At 34.8% G+C, this 21,658-nt stretch overlaps 3 protein-coding genes across 4 annotated transcripts; all 3 read right to left on the minus strand.

Moving 5' to 3' along the window:
- Positions 1 to 2,124: 2,124 nt before the first annotated feature.
- Positions 2,125 to 3,366, minus strand: LOC134280210 (uncharacterized). Its single transcript, XM_062762628.1, has 2 exons — positions 2,688 to 3,366; positions 2,125 to 2,567 (listed from the first exon to the last, which is right to left on the minus strand). The coding sequence occupies exons 1-2, from the start codon at positions 3,166 to 3,168 to the stop codon at positions 2,125 to 2,127; spliced, it is 924 nt and encodes a 307-aa protein (XP_062618612.1). The 5' UTR covers positions 3,169 to 3,366.
- An 811-nt stretch (positions 3,367 to 4,177) lies between these two features.
- Positions 4,178 to 13,130, minus strand: LOC134280211 (complement C1q tumor necrosis factor-related protein 3-like). 2 transcript variants are annotated; one of them, XM_062762630.1, is made up of 3 exons: positions 12,860 to 13,130; positions 4,943 to 5,282; positions 4,178 to 4,788 (listed from the first exon to the last, which is right to left on the minus strand). In XM_062762630.1, exons 2-3 carry the CDS (start codon positions 4,971 to 4,973, stop codon positions 4,349 to 4,351), a joined length of 471 nt encoding a protein of 156 aa, XP_062618614.1. In that variant the 5' UTR covers positions 4,974 to 5,282; positions 12,860 to 13,130; the 3' UTR covers positions 4,178 to 4,348. The 2 variants fall into 2 exon arrangements, with proteins under 2 accessions (XP_062618614.1, XP_062618613.1); XM_062762629.1 differs by having other exon boundaries at positions 4,179 to 4,788; positions 4,925 to 5,282; positions 12,860 to 13,129.
- Positions 13,131 to 19,426: 6,296 nt separating this feature from the next.
- LOC134280209 (glutamyl-tRNA(Gln) amidotransferase subunit A, mitochondrial-like) lies at positions 19,427 to 21,652 on the minus strand (the record flags this gene model as incomplete). Its single annotated transcript, XM_062762627.1, has 4 exons — positions 19,427 to 19,627; positions 19,893 to 20,098; positions 21,233 to 21,350; positions 21,643 to 21,652. Coding segments are annotated over 4 exons (507 nt in total), but the record flags the coding sequence as incomplete, so codon positions are not given.
- Positions 21,653 to 21,658: the final 6 nt, after the last annotated feature.

Below are 21,658 nucleotides of genomic sequence, written 5' to 3' on the forward strand. Positions count from 1 at the left end.
TTTACGATTTTTTAACACTACCAGGAGGTGCTCATAAATTGATAATGTACTTCGTAATAAAGTTGCTGTAATAAAATTATTTTGCTTTTGATAAAATAATTTAATTATTACATGTATGTATTATTTACATGAGCACATCTATATACATAAAGGACAATGATACTGTAGTTCTGTTTGACATGTAACCAGAAGAGCTTATGTCATCCACTATATCGAAATACGCCATGAATAAGTGTTGTATCTCAAAGCGATTTCGCAGTCCCAATTTCTTATTCTTTAAGTATTTTACCCTCGATATTTCAAATACATGCATCAAGCAACAATTGCGGTTGTCTTGATTTGGTTCGAATAATGAGTGCCAGTTAGTTAAATATTAATACTTGTAAACAACACGCTTTTTAACCCGTGGACGTCCAGCAGGCAAATAGTAGGGTGATATTGAGCAGCTAGTTCTTTTTCAACTTCCATGCCCCTGGATTTGGGTCATTTGGTCATGATATGATGACCATATATGAAGAACAATTTAAAAAATCTTTAAAATCCTCTTACATAAGCATCTAGATGACAAGCATTATCGAATGTGATAATGGATAAAGAGTTCGGGTTTTGGAGAGATGCAAATAAAGGCCTCCACTCGTCTCTTACGGCCGAAAAGTAAGAATGTTTTCGCATGCAAGCACACGCCACACGAAACCTCGGTTTATACGGTCTTTTCTGAAGGACCAGTGTCCATGACTTGCGGTAGAATTCGAATCCACGGCGTAAGGATGATCCTGCATGCGGACCATGTACACTTGGCTACCAAATGTATCCGTCACTGACGTCAGAAAAACACATATCGCCGTAAAAGGATCAATATCAAGAGCACTGCCCTTTTTGCAATAAAAAGGGAAAAAAGCAGAGAAATTACGTACCAGGTATATGCTACTGGAAAGAAGCAAAGAAAACTACATAACGGAATAAACTATACAGGAAAGAAGCAAGGAAAAATATAATACACGGTATTAGCTACAGGAAAGAAATGGGGAAACTAAATACGCAGTATCAACTACAGGAAAGAAGCTGGAAAACTACATACACCGTATTAACAACAGGAAAGAAGCAGGGAAAACTACATACACGGTATTAACTGCAGGAAAAAAGCAGGAAAACTACATACTCTGTATTAACAGCAGGAAAGAAGCATGGAAACTAAATACGAGGTATACAGCAAGAAGCAGAGAAACTACATGAAGAATACGGAGATAAGGAACAGTATTCAATATCAAAGTCCATAAAACAATACAAAATAGGAGCAGAGCAAACACGGACCTCCGAATCATCAGAGGTGGGATCAGGTGCCATGGAGGAGTGAGCATCCCCTGCTGACCGGTCACATGCGCCGTGCGCTCCTTGTCATGATCAGGAAATAACGGAAAAATCAATCGTCAATTCGGTGTATAAATAATGGACTAACGATAAGTATGAAACACGTCAGTCAGCATTTGACTCAATGATAAATTGTATTTGCTGACAAGATCATTGTATCGACCATAGAACTTACGAAATTACTTTAAACGAGGCTGTTGATATTCTTGTTTCATCAACTTGCTTGTCAATAATTTACCTCGTTTTAGAAATTGTTCATACTTAGAGCATGCTCTTGTGTATCGAATCAACTGAGATATATATACTCCGTATGCAGGTGATGAAGGTACATTGCTGCATAAGTAAGGGAAGCTGACGATAGAAAATTTAAAGTCATAACGTTTATCATAGAGCTTGGTTTTTAGATTACCATCAACGTCTTTTTCAAGTAAAATATCCAAGTATGAAACAGATGTGTCAGACTCTGTGGTACATGGTTTTAACTACAGAAAAGAAGCAAAGAACTAAATGACAGAGAAACAACATACTAGTACTACTGTAGGTTTAAACTTCAGGGGGAAACTACATAACGGAATATACAGTACAGGAAAGAAGCAGGGGCACCTTATACCCAGTATAAACTACTATCAGCTTATTTCAAACGTTTTCTCTTTTTGTTTTGTTTGGCGTTTGGCATATATATTAGAGATAAACAAGACAGAAAATGAGATTAAAGTGACTTTAAAGACAAAAATAAAGTAAATATTCATTTTATGTTTAAAATAGTTTCCAGCCGGCAAAAGACGTTCTTCCGTAAGAGTTGCTCTGGATGTAGTCCGAAGTACCTAAGGTTAGCGTAGCATGTGTTCTCACGTAAACGTCGTCTCCAGCGTTAACTTGGGCAACAACGATACCTGTCTCCTGTGCTTCTAGACCATTAACTGACTGAAGATACAAAGAACCGAATACGTCTTTGTTTATCAGTAGCTGAATTGAATGGTCATGGGCTGCACCAGTTCGAAACATCCATGTAAAGACGTACACGCCTGATTCAGGAACTATAAAAAGCCCAGTTGATGGATGATAAGCGTTTCCAATATTAGTTTTGACATCATCAAAGACCAGCACCTGGTGTTGATTTGGTGACGGTATCCAGGCAGACATGTATGCATAAAATGCAATAGAACCATGAGAAGTTGTTGGAAGGGTGAGAAGTCTTTCTGTAGAAGGAAAATCAATTACTAATATTAGGCAATACTTGTTATAATACGTTCTTGTGCATTAAGTGATAAATACTCTTTATATTTATTTATTGCATTTATAAAGAAACGTTTTCTTACTCTGGATTCTCTCGACGTTCTTTAAGTTAGTAGATCTAATGTCTTCTATAGACTTCTTCTCACAGGAAGAATTCCTTTTTTCATCACTTTTTTCAAACTTATATTCCAACTGAGTAAGGCGCTTTTCTAATCGATTGATATAATTCCTGTCTTCCTCCTTTTCTTGTTTTAGTTTATAAATTTCACGATTTTGATCCATTATTACACCCTCAAATGTACGTAAGCGATTGTCCAGAATGCTTATGGCTTTATAAAGTTCGCTTTTAATCCTCTCAAAATCTTCTTTGTCTTCGGTTTGTTCGAGTTCTAGATCTTTATTTTGTTGTTTTAGGATGTGCATTATGTCCTCCTTCTCATCTTTCAGCTTGTTTGGAGGAACATTCATATTTTCTAAAATATGTTCTTCCCCGTTGCTATTTTCTATACAAGTCCTTTCTGGTAAAAGAGCACTTAGGAGAAAAAATGTTAGCAATGCCTTCATGCCTGTTTTGTTTTCAGTCTTTGAAACCGTCGTACAAACCAACGCAAAATAAAGTTCTGAATATGTTGCGAAATTATCAACACTTATCCACGTGTTATCTCAGTTGTACATTCATCATATGTTACAAGTATAAATGTCATTGAAAATTGGCACAGCCGGTCAAATGTTCTTATCTCAATTCATGTTGAAAAAATTAAGTACAATATTTATAATGCATTTTATTCCGTTTCAGAATTACATTGTATTAAGCATAATACTTTTTTCAGGTATACGAAGAACAGATGGCTGAGTTTTTCCCGTCATTTTTTTCTTTTATTTTTTTCTGGAAGTACTGGAAACACTTTACCAAACCCTTCGGTAATAAAGTCAATATTTATTTTTCATTTTAAAATCTAACATTCCTCTTTAAAGGCGAACTACCGGTATTAAATTCACCCTAAAAGTACTTTACAATATTTTTATATTTGTTTTCTAGAGAAGGTTGCACCCATATGGAAACGCCATCACTAGCTTGTGGAAAGGTGCAAAATTTGATCAATGGTCGGCACATAGGGCCATTTAGCGGTAAGGGATCTTTTTTGTGCCTGCACGTACTGGACACGGAACACGGTTTATATGATCTCATCCAAAGGACTGGTCTCCACGTCCCACATACAGATTCGAACCCGCGACGTAAGGATTATTTCCTTACTCCACGACTCTATAGAAACGGTCTAACCACTGCACTACTCGGGTGACTTCAATCACTTAACTGCTGATTTTCAGAACATAAGGATTGAACTACCTTAAAAAGTAGCTGCAATAATGTAGCATTCTCCGATTTTTTTTAATCTGACATTTCCTGGAGAGGAAAAATAGAAAAGGCTACATTATTACAGCTTTCTTAAAAAGTAAGCCACTTTAAGCTTGCTTAGGTTTCTTGAGCTCATCCATCAATAAGTATTAATGGTGTTCTTGTCAATGAAAAATATTTCAACACTTAAAATGTAAAAGTACAAGAGCAGGATAATTAATATGTACTTCGGTTTTACAAAATTCTGCATTTTCAGTGCAGGTAACATCTACAAATTTCCATTTTTGTGTGTAAATTGTCTTTGCAATTAAAAAAATGAGAGCAGTTTATAAATTCAAAAATTAATGAATGGTATTCTTCATTAACTGATGCAGACATACATCTACTTTACAGCTTCCATCCTGCAAAAGATGTTCTCCCATCGGAATCGCTTTGGATATAGTGTGCTATCCCTAGACGATATATGGATTTTATCCTCACATAAACATCGTCTCCGGTAGTTACCTGCGCAACAACTATTCCTGTTTCTTCTGCTTCTACAGCTCTCAGTGTGCGATGATAAACAGAACCATATTCTACTGTATTTATCATTAGTTGAACTGAGTGGCCATCACCATTCCCTGATCGAAATGTCCAGGTAAACACATAGACTCCAGATTCAGGAACAATAAAGACCCCAGTTGAAGCATGGTATGCATTTCCAATGTTGGTTCGAACTACATCAAAGACCAATACTAGGCGTGTACTAGGGTTCCCAACCATCGAAGACATATATGCATAGAATGCAATAATACCAGTTTCATTTGATCTTTGAGTGACAGATCGCTCTATAAAACAAAGTGAACAGATATATTTAAAATTAAAAATAAATTTAATTTTACCGATAAGTTCAGACATATCACTTGACAATGCAATCATCATATCAAGTGAAGAAAATTTTATTGAATTATTTTTTCCACTCACCTCTAAGATTTCTCTTACTCTGAATTCTCTCAGGGTTGATTTTATCCATCAATAATGCTTTTCCACTGGCAACATTTACATGGGAACTATTTTCGGGGTCACATGGATTTTCAAACTGTGGTACATGGACTTTTTCCACATTTGTAATTCGGCGTTTTAAATGGGTAACAAACCTCTTTTCTCCTACTGTATTTTTTCTCCGTGTCGTAAGATCACGAACTTGAGTCTTTGTAATATCCTCAAGTTTACGTATATACGAGTTTCCAAAGTTTTTATTGTTCCACTATACCGATCCTTCATTTGCTCGAATTCTTTTTGGTTCTGTAGAATCCTGAGTTCTAAATCTTCATTACGTTTTCTCTGTGTTATGGGTCAGAATAACCCTAAATGCCAGCAAAGATCAATCACACAGTTTAAACTTAACAATAATTTATTTACAGTAATATACAAATCATTAAGTACAAACTTAGCAAAAATCTAAAAATACATACATCAGAGTGTCCGTTGCTGCACACAATGTCCCAGTGAAATTATATCCCAGTAATACCTCAATGATGCTTATACGACAATTCTATCTCTGCATCGAATTGACAGGGTATTTATACAGTAATATAAATCTAGAATATTCTAGAAATTGTAAATACATGATATTACTGGAAAGTTCTGGACATGCACAAAGTTCAAGAATGTTCTAGAAAAATGACCGAACATGTTGACCACTCTGGAATGTTCAAGAAACTTAATGTTACTAATAATATACATGATGAAATAATACAAATACAACACACCTCACAACACCTCCCCCCTTAAAAAGTATGAATGTCAATGAAAACTTATATTGTTAAAATGAAATATATGTACATTAATACAAAATCATATATGTTCACGATACTCTGGACAAGGCATCTGCAATAACATTGTCTTTGCCTTTGATATGCTTAATTGTTATGTTGTATTCTTGTAACAACAAACTCCATCTAGTCAGTCTTTGATTCTTGTTTGACAATTTATGCAAAAATGTCAGGGGGTTGTGATCCGTATATACAAGAATTGGATGCAAAGTAACATTCAGATAAACATCAAAATGCTGTAAGGCTAACAACAAAGCAAGGCATTCCTTTTCAATGGTGGAATACTTTTGTTGACATTTTGTAAGTTTCTTTGAAAAATAAGAAACAACTCTATCTACCTTATCACTATGTTATTGAAACAAAGCTGCCCCGATTCCAACATCACTAGCGTCAACAGTAAGCTTAAATTGCTTAGAAAAATCTGGAGTTGACAGAACTGGGTTGCTCATAAGGACAGATTTGATTTTATGAAAGGATTTTTCACAGTCTTTTGTCCATTCAAAGTTAACCCTCTTCTGCAAAAGATTTGTAAGCTGACTAACTACTGAGGAAAATTTTGGACAAAATTTTCTGTAAAACCCAGCCATGCCCAAAAACCTCATTAACTCTTTCTTGTTTGTAGGAATCGGGAACTTTGCAATAGCTTCCACTTTAGCCATAATTGGTGTAACATAACCTTGACCTACTTTATGACCTAAATACTCTACATAAGCATGACAAAATTCGCTCTTCTCAAGGTTCACAGTTAAGTTTGCTTTAGCTAAAATGTCAAATAAAGCACGCATGATTCGGATATGTTCGTCCCATGTGTTGCTGTATATGATGACATCATCAATGTAGGCCTCGCAACCCTCGAGGTTTTGAAGAAGGGAGTGAATCATCCTTTGGAATGTAGCCGGTGCGTTTTTCATGCCAAAAGGCATTACTTTATACTGGTAAAGTCCATCTGGTGTAGCAAAAGCAGATATTTCTTTTGCTCTTTCTGTTAACGGTACTTGCCAGTAGCCTTTCAACAGGTCAAATTTACTGACAAATTTCGCGTTTCCAATGTTGTCAATACAGTCATCGATTCTAGGTATTGGATATGAATCGGTTTTGGTAACAGAATTCACCTTTCTAAAGTCTGTACATAATCGGTACGAACCGTCCTGTTTTGGTACAAGAATACAGGGTGAGCTCCAATCACTTTTACTAGGTTCAACAATGTCATTGTCCAACATGTACTGCACTTCCCTTCTTAGGTACTGCAATTTTATTGGATTAAGACGGTACGGATGTTGTTTGATAGGCAGAGCGTCACCCACTATGACATCATGATAAGTTGCATTAGTTTTCTTTGGAACATCCGAAAAGATTTGATGATACTCACTCGTCAAGTTTTTAACTTGTTCTTTTTGGTGAATGTTCAAATGTCCAAGTTTAGCATCCAAATTAGCCAAAACTTCTGAGTTTTTCAAACGGACACTCTGATTACAATCTTTCTCATTCATTTCTACACTCGTATCACTTTCAATACAATTTTGAACAGTCTTAGCATTGGCTAAAGTTGAAACTGGTTTTACAGAATTTCGGTCACACCTTTCAAAATACTCTTTTAACATGTTAATGTGACAAACCCGTTTCTCTTTACGTCGACCTGGTGTCTTAACTACATAGTTTACATCACTGATCTTGCTTTCAATTTCATAAGGGCCATAAAATCTGGCCTGTAAAGGATGACCAGGAATAGGTAAAAATACAAGAACCTTATCACCTGGCTTAAACACCCTATTTCTGGCATCTTTGTCATACCACATTTTCATTTTCATCTGAGAACTCTTCAAATTTTCTTGTGCTAATTTACAAGCATTGTAAAGTTTTTCTTTGAAATCAGACACATAATCTAAAAGATTAAGATCACTAGTCTCAGTCAGCCACTTTTCCTTTAACAATTTCCAAGGACCTCTAACTGTATGACCGAACACCAATTCAAAAGGACTGAATCCAAGAGACTCCTGGACTGCTTCTCGTGCAGCAAATAGCACAAGATGAACCCCTTCATCCCAGTCTTTCTCATACTGGTAACAATAGGTCTTCAGCATTGTTTTTAGGGTTTGATGAAAACGTTCTAGCGCTCCCTGGGACTCAGGATGATAAGCAGTTGATCTATATTGCCTTATACCCAACTCATGCATGACTTGCTGGAACAACCCCGACATAAAATTTGAGCCTTGATCCGACTGAATTGCCTTGGGTGCTCCTACAAAACTGAAAAACTTGGTTAGGGCCTTAACTATGCTCTTTGCCTTTATATTCCTAAGAGGTATGGCTTCAGGAAATCGAGTGGATGTACACATAATGGTAAGTAAATACTGGTTTCCAGATCTAGTCCTAGGCAAAGGTCCTACACAATCCACCAACACTCGACTAAACGGTTCTTCAAAAGCTGGAATGGGTTGGAGAGGAGCAGATGGTATCTTCTGATTTGGTTTACCTACCATCTGACAGACATGGCATGACTTGCAAAACTTCGAAACATCCTTTCTTAGCTTAGGCCAATAAAAATGACTCAAAATCCTGTTATAAGTCTTATTGATACCTAAATGACCAGCCATAGGTGTATCATGAGCTAAACTCATGACATCTCGACGATAAGCAGCTGGGACCACTATCTGGTGAACAACACGCCACACTTCATCTGGAGAAGCGTCAGGTGGTCGCCATTTTCGCATAAGGATGCCATCTTTCATATAGAAGCATTCTCCAACTTAAGTAGCCTCTTCTGGTGGAAGTGCCCTCTTGCTAAGTTGAATGATATCTCGGTCTTTATGTTGTTCAGAGAGTAAACGTTCTCGGCTGAGGATGTCCTTGCCTTGGCTAACTAGTGGATGCAACTCATCATCCTCACCACCAAATTTTGGTAAAAGTTCTTTCTTCTCTTGCTTCTTGATATTGTGTGGTTCCATGCTTGTTTGAGTGCCATCAAGGTCAGATAAGAAAGTGTCATTCAAATCAATATCAACAGAGGAATTCGTCTCGTCAAAGGCTTGAGTATGGTCTGCCTCCATTTCTCGTCTTCTGGCCATCGCTCTAGTAACAGCACAGGCTGGATAAATGTCATCATCTTCATCATCGCACATGACATCTGGAGTGATTTTCTCACAAACTATAGGATCTGGTACAACTTTTCCACCAGCTAAATCGTTGCCTAGCAACAAAGAAATGCCTGGAACAGGAAGAGTAGGTCGAACACCTACGATAACAGGTCCAGTAACTAAATCTGACTTCAAACTAATTCTATGCAGGGGAACATCAATGACGCCTAGCTCCACACCCTGTAATAAAACTGACCCACCAGTAGAAGTCTGCTCAGACAAAGGAAGCACGCCCTCTAACAATAACGTCTGTGCAGCACCAGTATCTCTCAAAATCTGGACAGGTTTTATTTCGCTAGAGTCACCGAGTGAAACAAATCCCTGAGACATAAAGGGCTTATAATCCTCCATAGAATCAATAGAACTGGACTGTGAACCCTGGACATCAGGAGTGTCAGAACAAATCGAAACTAAGGCTTCTCTATCTCCTCTAACTGCCGCACAAGCATGTGGTTGAGTTTTATCAAAGTCATTTTTTCTCTTAAGTTTAAAGTATTCACTGATCAGATGACCTTTTTTCTTACAATAACTACAAGTAGGAAGCGACCCTATTCCAGAAGATCCTTCAAAACGTCCTGGACCGGACTTAGAACCACCTTGGGATGGAGACTGGGAACTTGTGAAAGACTGAGACCCTGAACCACTCTTTTTATATGTGTCTGAATTGGTAGAATTACAGCTAGTCTGAGATCTTGAAACAAAATTCTTTTTATGAGACAGAGCATAAGTATCAGATATGACTGCTGCCTCTTCAAGAGTTTTCACATTCTTATCTTCTAAATGTGTTTTCAAATCTTGAGAAACACATTCCTTAAACTCTTCTACCAGGATGACTTGGCGCAAATTAGCAAAAGTTTTATCAAGATTCTTAGATCTAAACCAATGATCGAATAAATCTTCTTTCTCTCGTGAAAATTCAACAAATGTTTGATTATCAAACTTTCTATACTTTCTGAACTTTTGTCTATACGCTTCAGGTACTAATTCATATGCGTTTAATATTGCTGCTTTGACCTTCTCATAGTCTGAACTTTCAGCTACCCCTAGGGCAGAGTATACCTCAGCTGCTTTGCCAACCAGTACACTTTGTAACATTGTTGACCAAACGTGTTGTGGCCATTTAAGATTTTCTGCGACTTTCTCGAATTGGGGAAAATACTTGTCTACAGATTTTTCTTGAAATTTCGGAACTAACCTAATATTTTTTGCTGCATCAAATTCATTCTTGACAAATGAGGGTTCTGGTTTCTGCTGTAATCTTAATTTCTCTAACTCAAAGTGCTCTTGTCTTTCTAATTTGTCTAATTCAAATTTCCGTTCACGCTCTCGTTCTTCTCTTTCTCTTTCTCTGTCTCTTTCTCGCTCTTCTCTTTCTAATTTTTCTCTTTCTAATCGCATTTTCTCTAACTCTAATTGAAACTGATATTCTGCCATTTTGTAAGAGCCTAACTCTGTTTTAACTGTATATTCTGGAAGATCGTATTTTTCAAAGATGTTTTCTTCTACTAGTTTGTTTGCAACCTTAATTCTAATGTCTTGCTTTCTCTGAGAGGATTTAAGAGCCATTCTCTGTAATGATTTGAAATTTTATATAGGAGCTGTGGCACGCATAGTCTCAGAATTTCTCCAAACTCTCTATGATAAAAGTCATTGATACCCTAAACTGAAATCAGGCAAAAATTGGTTGCTATGTTTTATAGTTACCATGGCAACATGTCTTAAAGTTCGGAAAATGGCATTTTTTAACATGTTTAGAGCCCCACAGTTAACATTTGCGGCAAAGCAAACAATTGGCAGTGACTGTTTCCAAAAGTTGAAGGTCAGATGTCTCAAATGCATGATGAACATGTTTGGTAAATCAACTATTACATACGTTACTATGGTAACAAAGTATTCAAAAGTAAAAAAAATATTCATTGAATTTTATAAAGTCATACACGTAAAAATAAAAAGCAATTATAGGATGAAATGTGACCAAATAATAGAAAAAAAAGCCTTGAAACATATACCAAGAACAAAATATGATATTTCATTTTGGTTGGCAATGGTTGCCAAGGTTTTTATACCACAAGAACCCTTCAAAGTAACACTCTGTATGTTTAAATCTGATCCTATCTTTTAAAAAAAGCACATTTCCTCATAACTAATGATCAATTTTATAAGATGTTGGTGTGCTCCAAGTTTTCCCATTTGAAAAAAATCAGATTAGATTCTTTAAATAGAGCGTTGCTATGGAAATAAGCAGAAAAAATATGCTTAAAAACCTGAAAAATATTTTCTTTCCTTGGATACGTACCCTTAAATGTAGATTCCCAAAACTTTTATGATTGATATTTATAAACAGCTAACTTGACTTTTAATTTTGACTGTCATCCAATCTCTAAGTGGATGCAAGAAGTTGGCACACAGGGTTTAATATTGATATAAAGTTCACAAAATCGAACATTTTCCCTTCTTGGTAACCATAGCAACAGTGTTGTTTTATTCATCAAATTTTATCAATATATGATATTCAACGTCAGTTCTAACATATAAGTACTTTTCAAGCTGAGTCCTTTAATTTGTTTCTTGATTAAATGGCAATTTAATTTTTAATGCAGCGAAAAATAATTCACTTTTAAGCACTGGTACTTTGTTTCCATGGTAACACTGCAAAGTAGCATTTATACCCAATTTTTCTTATGGTTTTGGTATTGCAAGGTCCTAAGGATGCATATTTGCCAATCTTGAATTTTCATGCTTTTCCTCAAGACAGTAGCATTAACCCAATCTTAGTTACTGGTTTTGCATGGTTATACTGTGTTACCATGGCAACCATAAAAGTTATTTATAGAATAACATTGCTCATACTTATATACTTAAGGTCAAACATTTTCATTGTTTTTCTTAAGTCGTTGATTGAGTTTTAGCATGTAACACCTACCATTAGTGAATACGGAGTGTTTTGCAGCATATTTCAGCATTTTAAATGTATTCCAAATGTACCCTTGGTTACCACTTACTTGGAGATATATTCTAAACAGTTTTTTTACAGTATAAGTGACATCAAGGTGTCATGTTTTTGTGAGAATGGTTTGTATGCTTTTTCCAGTTTTTATTAAGCCACGGTCAAGATTTAAAGTGGCTGAAAATCTCGATTTTTCAAACTTTTCTGGCTGTTGCCATAGCAACCGAGACACATAGCAACGAAATTTTGTTTGATATTTGTTTCTGGTGTCAAGTACTAAGCATGGGTGAAGTTTCATCGAAATTGGTGACCATGCGTGGCAACAAGTTTAAGTGGTTACAGAGAATGGCTATTAACATCTAACCCAAAATGCAAACCTAATGCGATCAAGTCATCCTTTTTTAACGTATCAAAAACCTGAACACTTGGTGAACTAAGAAAGTCTGTGACCGAAAACACCATGTTGATTTCTGCTGGCTTATAATCAAATTTAACGGTTCAATAAACAAAATTCTGACAATAAACTGCAAAAGTGCAAGAAATTCTTTATCCCGGACGAGCCCCCAATTCTGTTATGGGTCAGAATAACCCTAAATGCCAGCAAAGATCAATCACACAGTTTAAACTTAACAATAATTTATTTACAGTAATATACAAATCATTAAGTACAAACTTAGCAAGAATCTAAAAATACATACATCAGAGTGTCCGTTGCTGCACACAATGTCCCAGTGAAATTATATCCCAGTAATACCTCAATGATGCTTATACGACAATTCTATCTCTGCATCGAATTGACAGGGTATTTATACAGTAATATAAATCTAGAATATTCTAGAAATTGTAAATACATGATATTACTGGAAAGTTCTGGACATGCACAAAGTTCAAGAATGTTCTAGAAAAATGACCGAACATGTTGACCACTCTGGAATGTTCAAGAAACTTAATGTTACTAATAATATACATGATGAAATAATACAAATACAACACACCTCACAACATCTGAATGCAGACAAAATCCACTAGATCGCTTAAAGTGTGTTCAAGAACATTTTATTTTGCATTTACATCCTCAGGACTGTTAATTTGTTCTCCAAAAGTCAGAAATGGTAACAGAAAACTTGTTACGAACAATTTCTTCATGGTTGTGAGCTAGGAATATGATATCAGCTGATTTCTGAAAATCAAACTTCCATTTACTTAAATATTTTTTTCGAAGCTATTAAAGTATGCTAGTTTTATCTCAAGCAAATATTTGTAATGCGTACGAGCTGCAACTGCATGATTTAGTGTATAACAGATAAGTGCTCACTATCTTTAACTCCTCACAAAGTGTTTTAATAATATAGACGTTATTTAGGACAGATGATAAACAAAAGATGGATGTCTGGATTTGTATATATATTTTGGCCTATTTCTTTTGTAAATGATGCAAATACATGTTATAAATTTCTAAAATATGAAACAAATTGTAAACCTTTCTGTGACGTTCAAAATTGTACCTTTCACCAACCGTCTTTAAGTTTATAACCTATGTAAATTTATGTCTGTTCAAATCCCACTTTTGTGAAACTTTGAATGAAAAAAAAAACTACGCGGTTAAACTTGTTTATTTTACTTACCTAAACATGACTCAGTTCGTTTTTTTTTTCAATTTTTTTAAGTTTATATTTATATCATCTGTCCTTAAAAACATGTGTTATACAAGTCATATACATAAGATATTACAATTACAGTGTACTATCAAGTACATTCAATTTGTTTTCTTCAGGAGATTACTGAACTGTTTTATTTCATGAAGTTTTCTTGTCAAATTGTAATTTACAACTGAATGGCAAAAGAAATGAAGTTTTCTTAATTAACTTCTGACATTGATATTTGTGTAGGGGAAAAACCTATGTATTTAGACATTTTGATAAAAGCAAAATTACGAAAGTGTCGACCTGTACAATATACGATTTTTCTTGACTTATACCTTATAAATGGACTTTACATCTCATCGTACAAGAATTTTTTTTGAGAATGCTTTTAACTAGATTTAGCCTTATCTGTTATAAAGAGTTACTCGAGACATTATCATAATAACATATTTTGAATTTCTCAACAGCAAAATACACTTCTCGTCACAGGCAAGGTAGCAGAGTAGGGTATACTCTTTACATTCGTTACACCTGACTGTGGTACTGTCACGGGTATCGGCGTGTTCGGGCTGGTTTTTTTGTATTAAGAGAAAATATAGAAAAATTGGATGTCCGCCATTTTGAATCGCCATTTTGACCTCTTCAACGCCATTTTCATGAAGGCCAGCATATTTTTTCGGATTCAGCATACTCGAAATAGTTTAAAAACCTATGCTGGACCAAATAATAATTATTTGCCGTTAGAAGTTATTTCTAGCCTTCTTTTTAAAAATCAGGACCAGACTATTACACTTAACAGAGACTAAGTCGGGCCCTTTATATAGGTGTCCTCCGATATAGTGAGAGTCCGATCGAAAATGGCAGACACAATCTACTGACTAGTCTCGATCATCCAGACGTCTTGATAATCAAGACTTTCTTTTTGAAAACCGTGTTCAGCTTTAAGTCGACAAAAGTTGTTCTCAGTTTGAGTTCGTGAAAGCTAATAAATCGAACACACTTGGTAAAAAAAGAAAAAGAGTCTGCTCCAATGTTTTGATAATTTACGAAGAATGTCCCTGAATCTTAAGAATATTATTAATTCATTAAACTGATGTAACGGCATGATATTTTGAAGTGATTATAATATATATCAATAGCATTATAAATGGACTTTTGCGAAGACCCTGAATTTTACATTTAACGGTTTACTTCGACATTTAAACCTGTGTCATGTATGGAGGTTCAGAATTGTTAATAGATCAGAAAATCTTTCTAGTGATCAAGGGTATGGTGTTAGGGGCACTAGCATGTGAAGGGTGGTATTTGCGGGTAGGGTGATTGTCGGATTCTTCATGGGCAACTTATATGTGCTTTATTTCAGTCCGTTATTTTCGGTAATTAAATGTTGAGCTGAATATTTTTATTGCAAAAGAGCTTCCGTATATTGTCCAAGTGTAAAAGTAAGCCGTCGACTGTAAAAGTCAGCGCTTTTCGCAAAAGCCCACTAATGCAATTCTTATATAAACATGTACATACAGTTTTAGTGTAATGTTATATTAAAGATCTCTGTTAGATTTCGATGAGAACGAAAACATTTGACGTAAGATAAGATGGCATTGCAGCTATAGTATTGTCTCCTTGTCTTCTTTTTAGCTCACCTGAGCCGAAGGCTCAAGTGAGCTTTTCTGATCACATTTTGTCCGTCGTCCGTCCGTCTGTCTGTCCGTCCGTCCGTCTGTCTGTGCGTCTGTAAACTTTTCACATTTTCGACTTCTTCTCAAGAACTACTGGGCCAATTTTGACCAAACTTGGTACAAAGCATCCTTGGGTGAAGGGAAATTTAAATTGTTAAAATGAAGGGACATATCCCCTCGCAAGGGGAGATAATCAAGAAAAGACAAAAATAGGGTTGGGTCATTAAAAAATCTTCTTCTCAAGAACCACTGGGCCAGTAAAGCTGAAACTTATGTGGAAGCATCCTGGGGTAGTGTAGATTCTCAATTGTTCAAATCATGACCCCCGGGGGAAGGGCGGGGCCACAATGGGGAATCAAATTTTTATATAGAAATATATAGGAAAAATCTTTGAAAATCTTCTTCTCAAGAACCACTGGGCCAGAAAAGCTGAAACTTATGTGGAAGCATCCTGGTAAAGTGTAGATTCTAAATTGTTCACATCATGACCCCCGGGGGAAGGGCGGGGCCACAATGAGGAATCAAATTTTTATATAGAAATATATAGGAAAAATCTTTGAAAATCTTCTTCTCAAGAACCATGCGGCCAGAAAAAGTGAAGCTTATATGGAAGCATTCTGGGGTAGAGTAAATTCTAAATTGTAGGAATCATGACCCCCGGGGGAAGGGCGGGGTCATTATAGGGAATCAAAGTTTTACATAGAAATATATAGGAAAAATCTTTGAAAATCTTCTTCTCAGGAACCACTGGGCCAAAAAAGCTGAAACATATGTGCCCATGGAAGGATCATTGGGTAGTGAACATTTCAAAATGTCTAAATTATGATCAGTGGGGTAGGGTGGGGATGCATTATGTATAACAAGGGGGAAATCTGGTAAAGAACAGAATGGTCAAAGCTTCTCAGGTGAGCGATGTGGCCCATGGGCCTCTTGTTACAATTTATACTGGAACTGAAATCGAACATCAAATTAAATGTAAGAATCATGGAAAGATTCTTCAGATTATTTTTTATACATGTAATATCTATTTCACCATCATGGACATGTGCAAAAGGGCATGATGGACTTCATTCTGTTGAGGAAAAACTAAAAGTCCTTCTGAACACCGTAGATGAGTTGATGGACTTTAACCATGCTCAACAACAACGATATGATAATCTTGAACTTGAGCTTTTGGAAAATAAAGCAGAATTTGATCGGATGAAGAAAGAGTATGCAAGAAGAATACAGCAAAACTCGTTTAGTACGAACACGGATATAGCGAATTTACGGATATAGCGAAGTCATCTTGGATCCCCAGCTTTATAAATTTAATGAATTCCTTATACGGTTATAACGAATTACGGATATAGCGAAGTAATTTCATAGGTCCCTGTGACTTCGTTATAACCGAGTTTTACTGTATACGCCTTGGAAACTCGTACACGTGAACTTAAGGATATTTCAAAGACCCAAGAACGAGATATTTCAATGCTTAAAAAAAGTAATGTGAAAAACAAGAATCACATCTATCATTTAGAAAACCTCCTTACACAAATGGAGAAAGAATGTGTGCAAAAATTTACTAAACCAAGTGATGGAAAAAATTGATTCGCTGAAAATGAGGCAAAACATACTAGTAACTCAGAATCAACAAGGAACCACATAACTGGGAGAATTCAGAGTAGGAAAAATTATTAAAGCTAACATTGAGATTGTTAATCGTATATCTCATAATGCATGGTTAATAGTCACAAAACACAATATCAAACCAGTTATCATGTTAAAGAAATGACTTAAACTCTTTTCTATTACAGAAAGACTTCTTTTGTCTTCAAACACTGTCCACGGCATCGGTGTTATTGCATTTTATGCCTATATGTCAGCCATATTAATTTCGCCAAGTGATCATTATGTTTTGGTCTTTGACACTGTAAAAACCAACATTGGAAACGCTTATCATCCTACAACAGGAGTATTTATGGTTCCCTAGTCGGGTGTCTACATTTTTACATGGACAATTCGATCAGGTACCGACGATGCCCATTCAGTTGAACTAATGATAAATTTGGCTCTATTTACCTCTAGACATTAGGTTTCGAGACAGAAGTAACGGGTATTGTCGTTGCACACGTTAACGTAGGCGATGACGTTTACGTAAGAACACGCATTTCACATCAAACAGGGGCATTACATTACATACAAAGCGATGCCGAAGGAAGATCGTCCTTTGCAGGATGGAAACTTTTTTGAAATTCACAAATTATTTAAATAAAACAAATTACGTTTTTAATATTTTCAATAGAGAATGCAACTATTGATGGGATGGTTTAATTTATAAATAAGAATGCATTGAAGATAACCAAACGTTTTCAAAAGATAAAAAGTTTTAGGTATAAGCTAGTAAAAGTGACCAACGTTTAAAAAAGACTTTTGAAAAGTCTCTACCAAGAAGCTGTTCTGAAACATTGTAGCAAGAAATAAAAATACAGACACATATATCCGGTATATCCCAATTCAATATTATAATTATATACTACATGTATACAAATATAGCCCTTTGATGAGGTCGATCCATAGATATATCGACTTCACAAAAAATCATATCGACCGAGCACGAAGTGCGAGATCAATATGCTTTTCTGTGAAGTTGATATATCTATGGATTGACCAAATTAAAGGGCTACATTTGTTATATTATTTTTTTACATAGATTGACAATTGAAAATAATGGGGAAAAGGCACAAGTAACACTTAGAGACTAGAGATAAAAAAAAATTAAGTTGTGTAATGTAAATGTGTTTCCTTTATATTGATAGAGTAATTTAGAGGATTTACTTACTCAAAATATTTCATTTATTTCATTAAGTTTTATATCAATTTTTGACAAACATATCAAATATGTTTTAATATAAAGTACATGTAGATCCTAATCTAATGCATTGTTTCGTCTCATCAATTGCTGAGCGTTAAAAAATTTAATAGAAGTTGAAGTAAATATTTTTAGAAACATCAAATCATACATTGTTTTAGCTATAATTGAAATGAGTACTTTTTTTACAGAAAATTATCTTCATTTTAAGAAACATCAAGTCGATATGCATTTCAGTCTTTCAGATTCTATAAATAGTAACTCAAGTCTATATGCTGTTATATACTTAATCGTGTGATCAAGTTAGAGTCAATCAGAACGCTTGGAATAAATGATAAAAATAATATATGTATATATATGAGAAATATATACATGTCTACTATCTAAATGTCATAACTACTGCTCAAAAATTTTTAAATCATGAATATTTCAAGGTCATGAAAGGTCAATATCTGGCATGCGCCCAACAGACACCAATGTTCATCTTAAACGGCATCTTATGAAACCTAGGTTTATTAAGAATTGATTAGGAATGCTACATGTATCCCACTCTAAATGTAGAGATTTGGTCATCTGTTGCAGAGTCTGAAGATGCAATTGTCTGGAAAATCATGCTAAACCATATTGTCCAAATCATACTCATTTGGTTTAACTATGGCAATTTACTTTAATTAATGCAATTGTAGAAACAGGTTGCTGTGGCTTGCAAGAATGCAATTGTCAAGGAAGCCATATGTGGCTGTGTATTGTCAAACTGAAATATGGCTCCAGGATGCTGCAATATTGGTTAGGCATGTGTAGGTAGAACATCATTAGAGTACCTTTTTCCAATAAAGTTCTTTAAATATGAACCAAATCAGTCTTACTTGTATGTAATACCATTTTCTAAATCATTACACTACCAGGCCAAGCTTAAAAAATTCTTTGTTTGCAGTTGCCGACCTATATTTTTTAGACTGGGTAGGTAGGTAGGTAGGCTTTCTTTTCCTTTTTTTTTTTTTTGTACAAAAAAAATTCAGATTTTTGTTATATAACAAATAATAGAGCTTTTCATAGGTCTACTAAACATGAATAAGCTCTACTCTTGTTACAAACCCCTGATTGATAAAAACAAGTCCAAAATTGAAAATGAAACAGTTTCAATATCCTGAAAAATATTGAAAAAAAAATTTAATTACACAATGGCCAAAAAAGATTGGGTCGGGTGCATTTTCAGTGGGTCGGTAGGCAACTGCAAACAAACAAAATTTTATTCAGGCCCCACCGCCAAATCTTTCAACCTTATAATCCAGAGGGAGCTTTTTGTAAATTGTTAACTTTTGACAAAAATTACACAAGCTAACACGAAAAGTCAATCTGTATCAAAAGCATAGCTCATCATTAAATCAGAAAACTTAGTATATAGAAAAATTTCTTTATTTAATCTTTTCATGAAGATTTATCTAAATAACTTAAGTCTAGCTGTTTAAAATTTGTTTGTTGTTCAAACCACTTGGCCACAGTCAATACTTGTCTGTCATGAAAGTTGGGTCCTACAAACTGAAGACCAATGGGAAGCCCTGAATATGAAAGTGAGGCTGGCACAGTAATAGCTGGAACACCTGTACACAAAGGGAGTAAATGATATTATATGAATATACTTTTTCATGGTAAGTATTTTTAAAAATGCATCACTTTAAAAACCTACTTTGATATAAATTGTAGGAAATAATACTCATAGATATTAAATTATTTAAAGTAAAATTTCAATAATTTTCAAAGACAGACTATTAATTTACAAAGCAAGCTAAACATAACATATAACTATAAACCATTCAAGTTTTTAGAATATACTCGTATGTAAGCCCTGCTTCTTCCTGTACAGACCTGCCATGTTGATAGGTTGAGTGAAGACATCCTGCTCTTCTGCCCTGGTGCGATTGTCCTCCTCCGTAAACCAGGTATAGGTCGGGGCCTCAGTCAGTGTGGTGGGGGTCAGGAGTATATCCACCCCTCCCTTAAACACATTTCTAAAGTCCTCAGCAATCAGTCTTCTTACTTTCTGGGCTTTTATGAAGAAGTTGTCATAGTTTCTACAAATAAAGGCCATTGTTTACATACAATTCAGCTTTTTATATATAATGTATAAATAGCCATTAAGTTGTAAAAAAAAAATAGAGTTTAAAAGTGACATTAAAGTATTCTAAATTCTCAGTTATAAATTATAACATGAACTGGAGCATGCATAAAGAATAGTACGACTTAATTTGTAGAAATTTTAAACTTTAAAAATGACGGGACTTATATCACTTTTATGACCTTGGACAAAACATAAGCACAATTTTATTTAAGAAATATCTTTGCATTCTGACAACTTCTGTTATTTGTGAATATTTTTACCATAAACATCTATTTAATTGTGTATTTATATTAGGGATGTCAAATCAGTCAATTTTTAATACTCGGTTACTCAGACGTTTTTCCGATCAAGTACCCAAGTACCATACCCGGGTACTAGGTAAAAGTGTAGTAAATATGAACAAGTATGTCAATTAATGTTAAACATTGTAAACTCTTGTAACAATTATGAGCACTTCGTGTCCAACTAAATTTAATTAACATTTTTTTAAGTTCAATTTATTTATCAGATAAACACAAGAAATAAAATCATTAATGGTTCACAGTGTTTTTGTTTAAAAAATAATCTGCTCCATAATTATAATGTAACTCTTTGTTGCATTTGATGTCCAAGTATTAGTCGTCAGAGCTACATTATCAACTTTATCAAGTTCTCCTAACAGAGTGGATTTACGATCTTCATACACCTTTTCGATCCTAGACTTTACAGTATTACATGACGGTATATTGCAGTTTTGTGCAACGATTGACATCAGTTTTTTAGAGCCTTTGCTTTCAACCATTTGTATTGGCATGTAATCAAACATAATGATATCAACAATCGCAAGTGTAATTTCATCTGTCTCATTTCCCGAGAATTTACAGCTTCTTGGAGAACTGACAAAATTCGATAAAGTCGGTTGTTTTTCTGAAGGTTTCTGGCCTGTTGAATTTCTTCTTATTTTTAAGACGAATCTGTTTAACATGTTTGGTTAACCGGGTACTCATTGACATCCCTAATTTATATGTAGGATGCATAAAACTGACAAATCTTGGGTAAATATTGTCCAAATAATATTGGTTTCCATGTAACTGATGTCTTTTTTTACCTCCTCAGTAAGAAGAAATTTCCTGCAAATATCCTTCCTCTGACAACATCGTTGAATCCCTCATGTCTGGTGGCTGCATACAGTTCTTCAGTGGAATCCTCTATCTTTGCTCTGTGACCTGAACAAAGTTCATTTACTTCTCTGAAGATCTTTATGTCAATCGTAGAATCTATATACACTTATTTTTATTGATTAACTTAAGAAATATTGTTTATTTTCAAAAAAAAAAATTAAATTCGTTTTGAAATTCTTAAATCCTCAGTTGATGTTTTCTGCTTCAATGAATTTTAGTCAAAATAAATGCCAAAGTTTCTCTAAAAATGTGGGGTTTTTTTTCTTTCTTTTTTTGAAGACAATAAAAAGAAATATTTTTTTCATATCAGTGTTTAACATGAAATTCATGGTCTTACCATATTCTATTCCATC

This window comes from Saccostrea cucullata, unplaced genomic scaffold (assembly GCF_032062105.1).
Source record: "Saccostrea cucullata isolate Sc308-1 unplaced genomic scaffold, CSIRO_AGI_Scuc_v1 ctg5859, whole genome shotgun sequence".
NCBI classification, from domain to species: domain Eukaryota; kingdom Metazoa; phylum Mollusca; class Bivalvia; order Ostreida; family Ostreidae; genus Saccostrea; species Saccostrea cuccullata.